This window comes from Pelmatolapia mariae, linkage group LG15, assembly GCF_036321145.2.
Source record: "Pelmatolapia mariae isolate MD_Pm_ZW linkage group LG15, Pm_UMD_F_2, whole genome shotgun sequence".
Classification (NCBI taxonomy): domain Eukaryota; kingdom Metazoa; phylum Chordata; class Actinopteri; order Cichliformes; family Cichlidae; genus Pelmatolapia; species Pelmatolapia mariae.
This window is the reverse complement of record NC_086240.1, coordinates 9,646,200-9,664,107: the sequence shown is the minus strand read 5'-3', so window position 1 is coordinate 9,664,107 and position 17,908 is coordinate 9,646,200. Positions and strand designations below refer to the sequence as shown.

General features: G+C 41.7%; 1 protein-coding gene across 1 annotated transcript; it reads right to left on the bottom strand.

Annotated features, from left to right (window-relative positions):
* Positions 1–2,201: 2,201 nt before the first annotated feature.
* Positions 2,202–14,743, bottom strand: LOC134643107 (NLR family CARD domain-containing protein 3-like). The gene is made up of 8 exons (XM_063495335.1): positions 14,620–14,743; positions 13,556–13,634; positions 13,209–13,395; positions 11,259–13,059; positions 8,782–8,955; positions 8,330–8,503; positions 2,886–2,932; positions 2,202–2,737 (listed from the first exon to the last, which is right to left on the bottom strand). The coding sequence occupies exons 1-8, from the start codon at positions 14,736–14,738 to the stop codon at positions 2,202–2,204; spliced, it is 3,117 nt and encodes a 1,038-aa protein (XP_063351405.1). The 5' UTR covers positions 14,739–14,743.
* Between the last annotated feature and the right edge of the window lie 3,165 nt (positions 14,744–17,908).

Here is a 17,908-nt window from a genome sequence, read left to right as displayed (position 1 = left end):
GAAGGAACTGAGCTCACAGTGTTCATTCAGCGAACTACTCAGTTTATTTTGGGCCTCAGAAATGCTCACTCTGTTTGTACATCACTGTCAGCAATAGACTCATTCTGCTGTGTGGACAGGAACACATGTGACATCACTTCCTGTTTGTTTGTGACTGAAGAGGAAGAAGTTTACAAGGAATCATTTAGAAGAATTTCAAACATCAACTGATTGAATCCATGAATGTGAAAACGTGTTTGTGAGTGAAAGAGACAGACATGTGTAACCGGTGTGATTCTGCGTTGTGTCTGATAAAAAAAAGGTAAAAGAAAGAAAGAAAGACCTCCAAGTAAATAGCTTGCCCACTCCAGCTCCTACGACCAAATACAAACAGTGGGGAAGAGGGTTAGCTCAACCCACCACAACTTCCAAGCTAGCAAGAAATATATATATCCATGCTAGCTTTTATGGTCCTTAAACACATTTATGATACATACATACTACACACTTGTAACGTCTAACAAAAAACAGGCTTAATAATGACAATAATTGAACTAAAATCACAATCAGAAACATCCAGGTGGCCAAATATGCATTATATGAGCGTTTTACAGTGTTGGGAAAGAAATTCCACCAACCTCTCCCACAGGGGAATTGTAGAAAAGGGGAGAGGCAAAAGGGGTGCACTGTATTTATATGGCTGCACCAAAGAAGAAAAAGAAAAGAATGAGGAGGGGCTCTAACTGATGATGAACATAACTACAGGCTTGGAGGTCCTAAAGGTCAGGTATAAAAGGAACAGTTTGGGGGTTTATAACACATTTTGTGTAATTATAACAAGTGATTTTTGACCCTGTTACACATGTACAGACTAGGGATGCACCGATAACGATACTGGTATCAGGTATCGGGGCCGATACTGTAAAATGTGTGCGTACTCGTACTCGTAAAAGTTAACCGATACCGCGAACTGATACTAATGTAGCCCGGATGGGAATTTGGGAGTGGATACTCATAATTCCCATGGACTTAAACGCCACGGTAACATAAGGTGTTCACAGTTGATGTTATGTGATGTAACTGTACCCTGAATGTAATTTTGCCCTGTAATATGTCACAAGATAAATACAGGTAATTAGAGCAATCAAACTGTTATGCTAATCATAAAGTATTATTTTATGGTATGTAACTCTGAAGGGAGTTAAAATATTGTTCAGAGTTCTAATTTTCTGGAGGCCCGTGAAGGTAGCATAAAACGGGACCTGTGTATCTGTTGCAATGGAGGAGGAGAAGAGAACGGCATGGAGAGATGCACGAGGTTTGCTGAACCAAAGTGAGAGACTCGGCTAGTTTTACTGAGGTTAACTAGCACAAAAGAGTGTGTGACTACAAAGCTGAGCGTGTGAGAGCTTCACAACAGAGTGTGGGTGAAGTGACTTTTTGTTTCAATGGTCGCACCACCGTGCTGTGTTTCCAGCTACGATCGCCGAGGCTAAAGGCTAGCCCGGACTGCTTGGCTTCGCCAAGGAGGCAGCCGCCATGGACTGTCGGAGAGCTGGACAGTGACTCGCTAACGTGCTGTAGCAGAGACAGCATCGGGTCCGCAGGGAGTGGATTTAGTGTCGGACTGGTGAACGGCGACCTACCGGGCAACCGAACTGTAAGTCAGACTTTTGTGCTCTTACTGGGGAGAAGAGGATTTTTCTCCATGTCCGGCGTGAGCAGCAAACAGGCCTGCAACAAGTGTGAATGTGAGTGTGTGGAGCCCATGTGTGAATATTGTGTGTTTAGTGGATTTATATAAAGTGTTTTGGAGTGTATATTAGTGAGTCACTTACCAAAAGGTGATAACATAAGTTGGGTTGTTTAATATAATTTGAAAGGGAATTATTTCATTTATACAGTGTATTTCATTTGGTTAAGGAATTGGAATATCATTTGAGTTTAAAAAAGGGATGTGTTGTACAGTATTTGTCTCTGTCCTTACGTTCAGTAAACGTTTCGTTTGTGTTAAAGAGTTGTCTGGGGTCGTTTCTTTACTACTGGTTAAGTTTAACTTGTGTGTGGTAGAAGTATCGGTTTTTGTACTCGGTATCGGCAAGTACTCAGATCCAAGTATCGGTATCGGATCGGTTTGAAAAAATTGGTATCGTTGCATCCCTAGTACAGACTGAACTGTTCAACAGTCAGAGTGTTTCTCTAACAGGAGACACTCTTTACACTCAGCACAGGGACACTGAGGAACCAGGAGGATAAGAACTCACATAAAACCCAGGATAAAGAGTTTGAGTGAATGTGGTGTTGAAGGTGTGGAGGTGGATCAGAGTGTCAGAGGAGACTCTGAAGAAGGACAGAGTGCCAGCAGGACAGTCCACATACACTGCTGCTCTGTTAGAGACAGAGGAGGAGATGGAGGAGATAGATGTTTCTCTGTTATTGTGCCAGACAGAACAAGGAGCATTATTAGAGCAGTATAGACTCCAGGACTGATCATTAAATCCAAACGCACAGTCAGCACTGCGTCCTTTCCGTCTGATTCTACTGTAATTCACTGATATATGAACGGTTCCTCTCCACTCAACCTCCCAGTAACAGCGACCAGTCAGACCATTTCTACACAGCAGCTGAGGAAGATCAAATCTGTCTGGATGATCAGGATATGACTGAACCTCCTCCACATGTGTCACCTTCCTGTTGTTGTCAGACAGTTGGAGGTTTGTGTTCACTGTGTTTGTGTCGATTGTGAGTTGACAGGAATCTGATGGAGAGAACAAACACAATCCAGCTGCAGTTATTGATCCATCATCTGTTCATTGATTGACACTTTGATGATGACTCCTGACATGATGAAGATGGTTGAATGTGTGCTGCTTTGTTTTCATGAATCCCATTAAAAACACACTTACACTTCCTCAGACCTGGTCTCAACCATCGGACTCCAGCAGGCTCCACCCTGAAAGGAGGAGGGGTCAGAGCAGGCAGCATGCACACATGGACATTATATGGCTCTCACACACACACTGTTACACACTGATAAAGGAACATTTTCACAAATACACTTCAATCCATACGTGGATCAAACTGCTGATGATTGGACTGATCCTAGATCAGTACATCACTGTAGTGAATGAAATATGACTGATTCAAACTGTGACCTTCATTATCTTTATATTCCTCTCCTCTTTAGGTGGAAAGGACACCTCCCTGCCTTTGCTGCCAGCTGGTTTTCTCCTCTTGGAAACATATTTAACATGGCTGACACTTTATTAGGTACACAGTGGCCGCTGTCTCAGGTACAGTACACCTGTGACCTAATAAAGTGGCGGTCACTTGTTTATGAGCCATCTCCCTTCAGCTTTTTTAGCCGACCTGTTTACCTCCAACTTTGTATCAGCAGCAGCGAGTCATAGACTGAGTCTGACAGGAGCTACAATCCCACCACAACTTCTCCAGAAACGACCTCGTCTGGTTTCATTGAGTTATTTTATTTCCACACAGAACAGACTGGATGTTATCAGCACACAGAAATCACATGAACTTATGCATTAAAACATGTTAGTGGATTATTAACCAATAAATAAGGAGATATTGAACGTGTCATCAGATGACAGATTAGGCCTGGGTCTGTAATACTGTTAGCAAACACAGAATATTAACCAGGAACAGCTCATTCATTTTCATCATTTAAGATGGCTAATACAAACCCAACACGTTCTCACTCCCAAAGCATAACATTTTACGCTAGGTGACAAATCGTCAACATATTACGTTTTCGGGCACCCAACGCGTTCCTACGTCACGACATCGGAAAACTGCGGACACATGAGAACCATTTGGACTCAATCTACACATCTTCGCTTTTCCCTTAAAATCGCTTGGGAAAACACTATTTCACGTCATTAAAGTGCTGGTTAAGGTTACAAATAAGGTTATGGTTAGGCTTAGGGATAAGGTTAGGTTTAGGGCTGCAATACAGGGCTGGAACCTGCGGCGTACCATAACAACGTGGAAGTCATCACTTCAATTATTCCCACTGTGGATTTGATCAGATTGTTTGGCCAGCATCTCTACATTTTCCCATCCACACTACCTGTAGCTCATTAATACTATTAATATTGGAAACTGCTGTTGAAGCCTGATGGTGACACTTCATGGTGAAGAAGTTAATTGCAGTAACAAGACTGGCTGGCTTATGATACACTGGACATTTCCATCAGTGCGTTTATGAAGCCACTGTAAGTAATAACAGGTTTATTACCTGTCAGGACCTTTGTGGTTATTAGTTTATAGCACGACCTGTTAATGTGTGTCGAGAGGAGTTGTTGTTGAAGCTAACAGTATCGTTATTATTGTAACTGTTTAATATGTATTATGTAAACTACATTTATATTTCCCTTATTGTGGGAGAATCAAAGCGCTTTGTTTGCTCTGCTCACAGACAACACAGATACACGCATGTATATACAGCCCACGTCCAGCTCTGCATGTGCTCCTTCTGCTCCATTTCTATAGAGAATAAACAACTTAACAGAATCATTCTCCATTGTTTTCAACTCAACCAGCTGCATTTAATGAAAGAGTCTGAATTTACTTTAAGACAACTGCTGTTGTTTCCTGTCTGCGTTCATGTTCTTAACTGTACTCCACACACTCTGAATTGGTGTAGTTCTTCCTAAAGTACTGCAGTATTCCTGCCAGTACATCCTTTTAGTTTTCCTAACTGTTTCCTCACCTCTGATGCTTGTTGCTATTTTTTCCTCAATGCAAATTCATGCTAAGCTCCTTCATATCCATCCCTGTTTCTAAACCTGTAATTATTCCTTTAATGTGTCTTTGGCCTAATTATGAGTCTGTCCACATGTTTGTAGTTCCCCACTTGCTTTGGTTTCTTAGCCCTGATTCTCTGAAATTCATCCTTGAAATCATTTACTGGCATCTCTCACTCCTACTATTCCCAGAATACCAGAGTATTCATCTCCTGGTTAATTGTAACCATGGTAACGTCTGACCCCACTTCCGCCAGTCCCTTTATTGTGGCGGGAATGAACTCTGTATAAGTTCCGGGTCAATCAGCTGCACGTTCCCTGCTCCTCTGGCTGCTGTTGTTCCTGTGGTTGGCGTACTTGTCAGATATCGACAAATTTTACACTGCATACTAGTTGACAGCGTGCAATAACCCGGCCGATTCATTCATCTTTACACCACCTCACAATCGACTCAACGGTGAGTTATTTGTTTGTTTTGTTTGGTCACAATTAATGAAAATGCGGAGCCGCGGTCGCGCATTCTAAAACGCCGGTAAGCTAATGCTAGACTAGTGACAGTAAGTGTAATTACTAGTTTTATTTATTGAATATTGTTGTTTTTGTTTATTCCACTATGGCCGAATGTTAAATTAACGTATCTAGAGTTGAACGAGTGATTTGATTTTTGTAGTTTTGTCCGTTTCGGATGTTTTTTGTTACTTTTCTGATTAAATGCCAAAGCGGCCTATGAGACTTTTGAGTTAAATTCCATTTAGATTATTTAACTTGTTGCGCAACACCTTGAATTGAATTTTGTTTTCTAAATAGTTTAACTTTGGATAACGTTTATTAGCTTTATTGCTGATATACTTTGATGGGACCCATTATATTGTTTTGTAATAGTATTTTGAATGAAATTCATTATAAAGTGATGATGGTTTATTGATTGTTGTACGAAACATGGCATTAATTACTTGACTTTGTTATTTATGGATTTATTTATTTTGTCATAGCAGTAGAATGCTGTTTCATTTTCTTCTGTGAATGATAATTTGTTTTTGACCTTTTTTAGGTAAGGTTTCCCCCCCGCGATCAGCCCTGATCAGCGCGGGATGGCGAGCCACCCGACCACCGCTACATTGCGGTAGGAATCGTATGGAGCCCCTCTGATGACATGGTCCACAAAATAAATAAATTGTGACCACAAAATACTACTTCGTGGGCACGAAATAGGTATAACGTGCACACGAAATGCTAATTTGTGGGCACGAAACACTTGACCAATAACCGTGATCCTTCCCAGCCCTTGCAGTTGGTTTACAATAAAATCTATCCCAGCGTCCGGGTCGTACTTACGTCTGCAAAGCAACTGGGCTCTCAATATCCTGTTTAAATGTCTCTCCATAATAATGGTTCCTTTCAGTGCCGGGCTTTTCAAAATGCATTTGTAGCTCATTCCCAGCCTAAAGTTGTCAGGGATCTGGGTCTGAGGGACCCAGACCTATTATTGTGTATTGTTTACTTCACTGTAAATTAACGCACTGCGTTAATCGCACACTTCCGCATTTTGGGTCCTCCTTCCCCACACACCCACGGTCTGCCACGCAGACCATGACAAAAATAAAACTCAATTATATTGTCTCTGGCCATGGTGTATAGGTTTAGCCTACTCTTATGCTTATGTCTGTACACAGCTGTCCAGGAATTGTATCAATATGATGTGCGCACGTCATCTATTTCGTTGCCACAAATGCGTAATTCATTGCCACGTTACACCCAATTCGTGGCCACAAATTAGCATTTCGTGCGCACGTTATACCTATTTCGTGCCCTCGAAATAGTATTTCGTGGCCACAAATAAGTATTTCGAGGGCACGAAGTAGTATTTTGTGGCCACAATTTATTTATTTTTTGGAGGATGTCATCAGAGGGGCTCCGTAGAATCGTAAACCCTATGGACTGAACTAAACTATTGACACATGAGCTATCACAGGTCCATGGAACTAAACTAAATCTCACACTGGACTAAACCACATTCCACCTCTTTTTGGAACCTAATAAGCTGTTTTGTATTGTCAACATTATTTTTGTTTGTGATATATATGCATATATTTTTCTTTATTTTATTTGTACATCTGTCTATGTAATTTTCATAACAAACATAATATATTTTTGAGCTCTATTTTGGTTTCCTGTGTTTTATTCACACACTCAGGCTTCATAGTCGAAGCTACTTCTGATAGCTCATTGTCTATGAAGCTGCAGTCAGGCGCCCTGGTCCTTTACCGCGTTACATTATCATATGGCCTCTTTACATTTTCTCCAATCATCCCTGCTTCTAGAGTCTGCAGGCAGTCCAAGAGAAACTGCCTCTGCCATTTTCTTCTTAATCTTTGATTTTTCTCTTCACTTTCTCCATTGGGTCTTCTTAGATCCACTTTCCAGAAAGCAGCAACATTTTTTGTGCCCCACTTTTCAAATTGTGCATCTTACTTCAGCCTAATGTGTTTACTGATTTGTTTTTACACAGGTCATGTAAAAAATGTGTCTGACATTCAAAAATCCTACCAGAGGCTCGACAAAGCTGAACTGAAAGACGGCACAGGCACTAATCATAGCAGCACAGGACTTAAGCACACGGTCCATAAAACCTGGGGTCTACCACACCAGGTGTAGGCTGTGTAAAGAGGTCCTTTTACTCCTAGTGTACTTACACTGATTATCCACCCAGACTAAATCTATAGTCTCCATCTATCTGACTCAGACTCTGTGGACTGTAATTCAACTGAATACATTTTAATGTCACTATCTAAATGTAGTCTACAGACATTATACAAAACAGACATTAAAACATAAAAATGATTGGTCCCAGCAGAGGACTCTGTGGAACTACATGAATAATGTTAATGTGTGAGAATATTAACAATGTGTTCACTGTGATCAACAGTTTTTAATGCTGCAGTGAGGTGTACCAGGACAAGATTAGTGGCAAGTCCCCCGAAAAAGTTTCACTTGTGCTGTTTCTGTGTAAATTACTGGTTTGTTTGAACAAGTTCATCAGCGGAACCATAAATACTCCAAAACAATTTCTTTGTGACTCAGTATGATTTTGCATTTTGTAATATTAGCATGTCAAACTCTACATTCTCTACACAGATGAGAAATGAAGTGTATTTAATAATAAAAGTTATCTCTCAGAGACAAAGTTAGTGTCTCATTCAGGTCTGTATCTGTGTCGTCTCAGACACATGCAGTGCTCATATTTCCTGTTTTGTGTGTCACTCAGACCTCTTCCTGACAGGGGCAGTAATTTCATTTAGTCACATTCACTGATACAGGCTGCTAGAGCTCCAACCAGGAGGAAACACACATGATTCAGGGAAAAAAATCTGATAAATATTTTTGTGCTGAAACTTGAACGTATATGTTCTCTTAGATAAATATTAAGAGGTCCTGTGTTTTACTACAAAATCAAAGTAGTAAAACACAGGACCTTTGGGTTAGATATAAGGTGATTTGACAAATCATGTCTGTTGTAAATGAGTAAGCCATTTATCGCCTTGATTCAGGTTTTAAATCATCATCAGAAAAGACTGAATCCTGACCTGAGAATTCCAAGTGTACACTTTGGACTTTCCACTGCAGAAAATAAAAGCTTCAGTACTGAATCCTGCAGGTTGTTGTTACCCAGGTCCAGCTCTCTCAGACTAGAGGACTGGGAGCTCAGCACTGAGGACAGCGTTTCACAGCTTCTGTCTGACAGGTTACAACCACTCAGTCTGAAAAAAAAAGATGACAAGAAGACATGAAACACTTGTGTTAAAGTATATTCATGGTGCCATGAGGAGCTACTACATTTACAATATTTCAACACTGTTTCGGGACATGCTGGAATCCTTATTGCCTCATGTTACAAAAGACAAATGTGGCAGTTTACTGTGACTTGGATGGATTCATTTAAAAAAAACAAAACATACAAACTGTTAATTTTTTCCAAATGAAATTGATTAGATGACATTAATTGATGAAAAAAAAAAAAGATATCACTTGATCTGACCTCAGTGTTTCCAGTTTGCAGTATTGACTCTTCATCCCAGCAAACAGAAGCTTCACTCCTGAATCCTGCAGGTTGTTGTTACCCAGGTCCAGCTCTGTCAGATGGGAGCATTGGGAGCTCAGGACTGAGGACAGAGCTTCACAGCTTCTGTCTGACAGGTTACAGCCACTCAGTCTGAAATCAAGGGGGAAGGGAGACAAGATCAACAAAACAAATCACAGCTTTATTGCTTTTTTGTTGCTTTCAAGTAGAAATCGGTGAGGTGCTGGTAGATTCTGTCCTTTTGGTTTATGACCCAATAACACACACATACACTAATATTTGTGACTTTTGTAATAGTAGCATTTACAATGCAAAGCAACAGTGATCACAGATTGAAGGCGCCTGAATAAAACTACAATTGATTTCTAAGATGACCTGTTCTTCCAATTTCCAACAACAGATTTCTCCAACCTTACAGTTAAAAATAATTCTTTATATCATTTTGAATCTTGGTGCACCTCCCCCCAGTTTATTAAAATGAAGTGGTACTGAAGTTGCTGTAAGTGACGTGTGATGCCACTGATTTCCTTTCTGGTCCAATACAAAGTAAAATTCAGGCTGGTATCTGCGATACTGATGAAAACTATTCCTTCAGAATCAAAACAAGACATCATAAGAAAATATGATGTTTTGTTTGACATAAAAAACCTGAATTTTAAAATATTCAATTATATTGAATATGGTCCTTAGGGTGGAGTGCCCACTCCGCGTCAGGGACAAGTTGCTGCCCCAAGTGGAGGAGTTTAAGTATCTTGGGGTCTTGTTTACGAGCGATGGGAGAAGGAGGCGGGAGAACAATAGGTGTGGCTGCAGTGATGCGGACCATGTACCAATCCATCGTGGTGAAGAGAGAGCTGAGCGTAAAAGCGAAGCTCTCAATTTACCCATCGATGTATGTCCCTACCGTCACCTATGGTCGTGAGCTGTGGGTAGTGACCGAAAGAACGAGATCATGGATACAAGCGGCGGAAATGGGCTTCCTCCGAAGGGTGGCTGGCCTCTCCCTTAGAGATAGGGTGAGAAGTTCAGCCATCCGGAAAGGCCATTGAAAGGAGTCAGTTGAGGTGGTTTGGGCATCTGACAAGGATGCCTCCTGGGCAAGGTGTTCTGGGCATGTCCCATCGGGAGGAGGCCCCAGGGCAGACCCAGGACATGCTGGAGAGATTATATCTTTCAGCTGGCCTGGGAATGCCTTGGAGTTCCCCCGGACAGGCTGGGGAGAGGGAGGTCTGGGCTTCTCTGGTTGGGCTGCTGCCCCCACGACCCGGCCCTGGATAAGTGGAAGAAAATGGATGGATGGATGGATGGATGGATGGAGTTATTTTCTCTCTTTCTTATATTAAATATTTTGAATTGTATTTTTGTTGCTTTAAGCCAACAGCTGCTGTTAAAATAGCTAGTCTATAGATAGCTTTAAATGCTCTACAATTTAAACAAATGGGATTTGCAGTTTTAAAGATGCAGTAAATTCCCATCATTTAAACATAGACAGAAAAAAACCGGAGCCTGGATTTAAGTCACTTTACAAAGTTTAGCAACCGTGCTATAAAACACTGCCAGCTTCATATTTCCTCCCTCTGTACAGGGATAGTATCTGCCTGCAGCACTACTCTGTGTTAACATTTACTTTTATTTGTGTTGGACGAGGTTTTCGCCTCTGTCACATTTCTCATAACTAGCATCTTGGCAGTTTGTGGAGCTGAAATATCTTCACACATGACTCGCTTATGATCATCACCTGAGTGAGCGAGCACACGTCAGCTGTGAAGCATTTTTACAGCTGTATTTCACACATTGCTGTGACAGGTGAAAGAAGTAGTTCCTACTAATTATTTAGACAATCCCAACAATGCAGTTACTTTCAACTGTGTTCCTGTTAATAATAAACAAAAAACTACCCCAAATTACTAAAATGTTGATATTTTAATAAATTCTAGAACAGAAATAATATATATCAATAAATAACAATCAACACACCACACCCAGCAGCCTGGACACCCCTGATTCAGGTGAACCAGCACAAGGCTACATACCAGAGAAACGACAAAAGAACCAAATTCCCCAAAATCCAAACACAGAAATATTAGCACACATGTGATTCTGCACATGGGTCCATCCTACCAACCAACCTCAGATCTCCACGCATGCTCACATCAATGCACATACATTTGCAGACATACAGATTGTTCTGTTTTTAGAGTTTAACTAGAGTGTTTAATGTGGGTTCATAGATCAAAACATTTAAGCTCCTTAAGTGTTTAAAGGCTGTATCAAAAGTTCATTCAAGTTACAATTTTGTGGTCAAAAGTTCTCCTTTTTTCTTTTATACTATACAACTACGTAGGCTCATGGTTTTAGGATCTGTCATGGAAGAAATCTATGACCACTTTTAATCAACATTTTAAAACTAAAGGTATGATCACATATTTACTCACAGAGCTTTGTTGGAGGCTTTGACCACTGGCAGCAGCCTCAGAAGAGCCTCCTCTGAAGCAGAGTATTTCTGCAGGTCAAACACATCCAGATCTTTTTCTGATGACAGTAAGATGAAGACCAGAGCTGACCACTGAGCAGGAGACAGTTTACCTGTGGAGAGACTTCCTGAACTCCCGTATTGTTGGATCTCCTCCACTAGAGAACGATCATTCAGTTCATTCAGACAGTGGAACAGATTGATGCTTTTCTCTGCAGACAGATTCTCACTGAGCTTCTTCTTGATATACTGGACTGTTTCCTGATTGGTCTGTGAGCTACTTCCTGTCTGTGTCAGCAGACCTTGTAGGAGAGTCTGATTGGTCTCCAGTGAAAGACCCAGGAGGAAGCGGAGGAACAAATCCAGGTGTCCATTTGGACTCTGTAAGGCCTTGTTTACAGCAGACTGGTGGAGAGACTGTAGTTTTGGTATACTAAATAATTTCGACCACCAGGAGGTTGTTTGTTGGTCTTCCAGCAGATTGAGTCCAGAGTTGATGAAGGTCAGATGGACATGAAGAGCAGCCAGAAACTCCTGAACACTCAGATGGATGAAGCAGAACACCTTGTCCTGGTACAGTCCTCTCTCCTCTTTAAAGATCTGTGTGAACACTCCTGAGTACACTGAGGCTGCTCTGATATCGATGCCACACTCTGTCAGGTCTGATTCATAGAAGATCAGGTTTCCTTTCTGCAGCTGATCAAAAGCCAGTTTTCCCAGAGACTCCATCATCTTCCTGCTCTCTGGACTCCAGTGTGGATCTGTCTCAGCTCCTCCATCATACTTGACCTTCTTCACTTTGGCCTGAACCACCAGGAAGTGGATGTACATCTCAGTCAGGGTGTTGGGCAGCTGTCCTCCCTCTCTGGTTTCCAGCACATCCTCCAGAACTGTAGCAGTGATCCAGCAGAAGACTGGGATGTGGCACATGATGTGGAGGCTTCGTGATGTCTTGATGTGGGAGATGATCCTGCTGGCCTGCTCTTCATCTCTGAATCTCTTCCTGAAGTACTCCTCCTTCTGTGGGTCAGTGAACCCTCTGACCTCTGTCACCATGCCAACACAGTCAGCAGGGATCTGATTGGCTGCTGCAGGTCGTGTGGTTATCCAGAGGCGAGCAGAGGGAAGCAGTTTCCCCCTGATGAGGTTTATCAGCAGCACATCCACTGAGGTGGACTTTCTAGGGTCAGTTAGGATTGTAGTTTTGTGGAAGTCCAGAGGAAGTCGACACTCATCCAGACCATCAAAGATGAACACAACCTGGAAGTCTTCAAAGCTGCAGATTCCTGCTTCTTTGGTTTCAGTAAAGAAGTGATGAACAAGTCCCACCAAGCTGAACTTTTCCTCTCTCAGCACATTCAGCTCTCTGAAAGTGAATGGAAATATGAACTGGATGTCCTGGTTGGCTTTGTCTTCAGCCCAGTCCAGGCTGTATTTCTGTGTTAAGACTGTTTTCCCAATGCCAGCCACTCCCTTTGTCAGCACTGTTCTGATTGGTTCATCTCTTCCAGGTGAGGCTTTAAAGATGTCTTCTTGTCTGATGGTTGTTTCTGCTCTGTCTGGTTTCCTGGATGCTGTTTCAATCTGTCTGACCTCATGTTCATCATTGACCTCTGCAGTCCCTCCCTCTGTGATGTAGAGCTCTGTGTAGATCTGATTCAGAAGGGTTGGGTTTCCTGCTTTAGCGATGCCCTCAAACACACACTGGAACTTCTTCTTCAGAGCAAATTTAAGGTTACGATGACAAACTGCAGCTTGAAGTTCTGAATGAAAAAAAAAATTAGTTCTTCTTGTACACAATACCGATGACAATTTCATTCCACCTAAGAAATTACTTAACACATGCTTTTCATGTCTTGAGACATTACTAAATATTATCCATCCTATTAAATCTTTAGATAAATCCTCTTACTGATCTGCAGACGGTCAGCCAGCTCCTCCTGCTTCATTCTCCTCAGGAAGTCCTCTGTGATCTTCACAAATGCCTCTCTGCTGCTGCTCCTCTGACTCTCTAAGCATTCTGGGTAATCTGGACTCAGAACCTTCTGGATCTTCTTCAGCTCGTCCTTCACAAAAGTGATGATGATGTCCTCCAGCAGCTGGAACAGAATATTTATGAATGAGGCAATCAGACTGAAATCATGGAGCCAAACATCAGATCCATGTTGGACACACTGACAATCCACTGGTCTACAAAGAGCAGCATGGAGATGACTGTGAACAGAGTAGATGTAAAGTAGTTGTTGTACATGTACAGACCATAAATATGGAGTCCAGCTGTGTTTGATGCTGCTGGGCAGACTGACCACTGGGAACCTCTGAGCTTTGCTGGTCCACTCTGTGGAGGAACCATGAAGAATTAGTTCAAGCACAGGATAAAGATCCAGGAGCTTCTGCTCAAATAACTTCATCTGAATCAAGTTTGTCAAGTTTTAAACTCTCAGATTGTAAAAATATGGTTCATTGTTACTAAGTTTATGGACGTCCTTTCAGTGGTGATGTCAGGGATGATTTTAAAGAGGCTCATTAAACGGAACCATCAGCAGATCACTGCTCCAAAACCAGAACATGATCCGAGGTCTCCCTCCACCACCAGAACAGCAGCTTTACTGACGTGGTAGATCAGTGTAGTACAGATCAATAACTGATGAGTCATTTTATCAAAATCACTGAGTGCTTCACATCTGACCCTCTGATGTTTCTGTAGACATTTTGCATATTTAATGAATGTCTGACAGTTTTACATTCATTCTATGAATACAGTGAAATGTTGTGTTATAGTCTCCATGTTTTTTCCAGCATCATAAATTCTTAAGTTCAGAAAATTAGATTCTTTTTTCACAGCTGAAAAACAACAACATTTATTCTCTATTGAAATCTGCATCGTCCACTCCAAAGGTCACAATCTGAAGGTCACATCTGGTTTTGTTCCCTGTGATTAAATCTGAGCATCAGTATGGTGGGATTTATCCACTACATCCACACCACTGTGGTTCAGTGTTGTCCTGATGGAGTAACAGCAGCCAGTATGATCCAGGCTTTAGCTGCTGGGTCTCTGTGTGACTCTCAGACTGTTTAACAGATCAGACACAAAGAGAATCAGAGCAGCTCTTTAAAGACAAACATGAACCCACTCAGGTCACACTTTCCCCACAGATATGAGCATCACTGTCCTCAAACAGCAAATGACCAAGTCGAACATTTGGATCTTTTCTCTTTCATTGTTTTCTTTTTAATGAATCTTTGTAACAATCTGAGGATGTTTCAGGTCAGATTTATCCAGGAAACACAAACATGTAAAGGAGTCATCACAGCTCTCTGACCTCGTTGGTCCAGGTTCACCACTGAAGGCTGGAGGTTCACCTTTGGACCGGTCACTCCTCACAGATGGACAGCTGGACCCTGCAGACTCTGCTCTGTCCTCCTCTTCCTCCATCATCATCTTCAGTCAGTCTGAGAGGTAAACCACAAACACTCAGGGAGTTCACATTAACAGGAGTAACTGAGTTGCAGTCGCTGACCTCTGACTTGTCATGTAACCTAGAAACCAGGTCAATATGTCTGTAGGTTCTCAGTCATCCAGGTCATGTGATCTAAGGAGCTTGGAAAGAAAAAAGACTTATTTAAGTTTCTTGAAGACGTTTCATCTGAGAAGCTTCTTCAGTTCTAAAATCAAACGGTGGAGAGTCCCAGATATTTAAACCTGAGAGGGAAAGAAAGCATGTCGCTGACCCATTATTGATCATGTGACTCATCACATGATCAATAGTGGGTCAACAATATAAACACTTATTTCAAGGAGGAAACTGAGAGCCTTTCCACCAGGAGCACAAACATCTGGAGCACAAACATCTGGAGCACAGACACCTGGAGCACAGACATCTGGAGCACAAACATGTCGAGCACAGACATCTGGAGCAGCATGTCGATGCTGTTGGTTGAGATCCTGAAGACTGAAGTCCAGGCAGCTCCAGCAATGATCCACTGATGTGTTTTTATTCCATGTATGAATGTTGTTATTGACAGAGATGAAGTTTGTGTGTCAGTGATGCAGTGACTGTTGTTGTTACCTGTACAGGCTGGTTAGACTCTATGAAACAGATCATACAGATCTCTGCATGTTAGAAGAGACTATTAAAGGTCATGAATGAGACAAAGGCAGGGAGGCGTCCTTTACAGCTAAACAGCAGAGTGAGAGAACAGCCAGCACCTCTACATTTATCACATTATACAGCACATGTATGATACTGACAGGGATGATAAGAATTTAGTGATTCCATCATTGATATTACTTATTGATTCTCAGTAGCTCTGCTCTGACAGTCACCACCATCACTGAGCAGCATATCAAAGACATTTGTGCACATTAACTGCATGTTGTGGGTCAGATGTTTGTGCACATTGGAGGCATTTCTTCTTTGTTGTTATCAGTGTTGGTCATTACTCAAAAAAGTATTTATTACACAGTCTCATAACGACCACCTAACAATATAAAGCTGAGGTACAGCCCCACACACAAACACAGACCCTGATGAGGTCACGTGTTGTTTCTCTGAGTGTTTATGAACACAAAGGTGAAACAGCACAAAGACACTTCAAAGTGATTCTACTGTAGAAACATGAACAGGTAGAAACCTGCAGCCTGACTGCTCATCACTGTGTTACCTGTTCAGGTTCAGCAGCAGCAGCTCATTTTATCACGGTGCTGGTCTGGGGTCAGTGTTTACTCAGCTTTAACATCACTCTGGGTTCTTGGCTAGCTTAGCGTTAGCTTGGTGGTAGCTTAGCGTTTGCGCTCTGTCAGGTGTCTTCTGTGTCATGTGTAAATATAAATCACAGTGACAGTAGAGGTAAGTGCTGTGACGTCATCACGTACGACGCGTCCTCTGTGGACTCTGAGTGAACTCACAAAGTACAAACTACAAGTACACAAACACGAACGTAGCTCAGAGTGAGGACACACTCGGCCTCGTTGGTCCAGCTGTGAGTCCGTTACCGTGAACTATGGAGCGGCAGATTTGTGCTGAACTAAGCTGCACACAGCTGATGTTAGCCAGGAAACATTACACACTGACAAACACACACAGTTTGTTGTGTGAAGAAATCAAATGTAACAGGGTCATAAATCACATTGTTATAATTACACAAAATGTGTTATAAACCCCCAAACTCTTCCCTCTATACCTGACTTTTAGGACCTCCAAGCCTGTAGTTATGTTCATTATCAGTTAGAGCCCCTCCTCATTCTTTTCTTCTTCTTCTTTGGTGCAACCATATAAATACAGTGCACCCCTTTTGCCTCTCCCCTTTTCTACAATTCCCCTGTGGGAGAGGTTGGTGTAATTTCTTTCCCAACACTGTAAAACACTCATATCATGCATATTTAGCCACCTGGATGTTTCTGATTGTGATTTTAGTTCAATTATTGTCATTATTAAGCCTGTTTTTTGTTAGACGTTACAAATGTGTTGTATGTGTGTGCCATATATGTGTTCTAGGGAACGTGAACACTAGCATGAATAGATAATTCTTGCTAGCTTGGAAGTTGTGGTGGGTTGAGCTAACCCTCTTCCCCACTGTTTGTGTTTGGTCATAGGAGCTGGAGTGGGCAAGCTATTTATTTGGAGGTCTTTCTTTCTTTTACCGTTTTTATCAGGTATGTCGGATTTCATGTTGTTGTTTTTGTTTTATCAAATATATTACGTGTAAATGCATATTTTATGTTTAATGTAATAATAAATGCCAGCCCCTTTTCTACAATTCCCCTGTGGGAGAGGAGCTGGAGTGGGCAAGCTATTTATTTGGAGGTCTTTCTTTCTTTCTTTTACCGTTTTTATCAGACACAACGCAGAAACACACCGGTTACACAAACATGAGCTGAACAAACAGTAAAGTTCCTAAAGACAAACTGTTAAAGGAGGAAACAAAGCAAACTTACAGTTTTTCACACACCAACAACAAGCTCCACTGCACGAAGTTCAGGAAGTGAAAGTAAACTTTCAGCCTAATGCGGCGTTTGAGGACAATCAGGGGCATTGATACACTGTGTGCTGCGTTCAAATAAACCTTGGAAATTCCCAACTGTCAGGCTGTAATTTATTTCTGCTAGCTTTCCTGTTTGAAGCACAAACATCCGTCATCACTTTGTTTTTGTTCTTCCTGCAGCGTTTGAATATTTCAGCACTGAACTGATGTTTCTTCCAAGCTCATTGCAACCTGTTGAAGTCATGAATGAAAGTGCAGACTGAGAGTGGATCACATGATGTTTAAGGTGTGTCATGTGACATGTTCAGTATTGTCACACAGGTCTAGATTGTCCCTGATATCATAACTGCTCAAACACTGATGATTATATTTGAAGAATTATTACTGATGGCAGCAAAGTTTGAATGGAGCTCTCTGTCTGTGCTGATTTGTCGCCCTCTGGAGGTCAAAACACAAACTGCATGATGTCACTGTAACCACCACAGTGACAGGAAGTGTTTTTAAATGATGAAATATGTCAGTGATGCTGACAGTGTGTTCATCACAGACGCTCAGGCTTCATGTTGACATGAATCAAAGCAGAGAAACTGGAATGAATCAGGTGTTGTAGAAGATGGAGAAACAGGG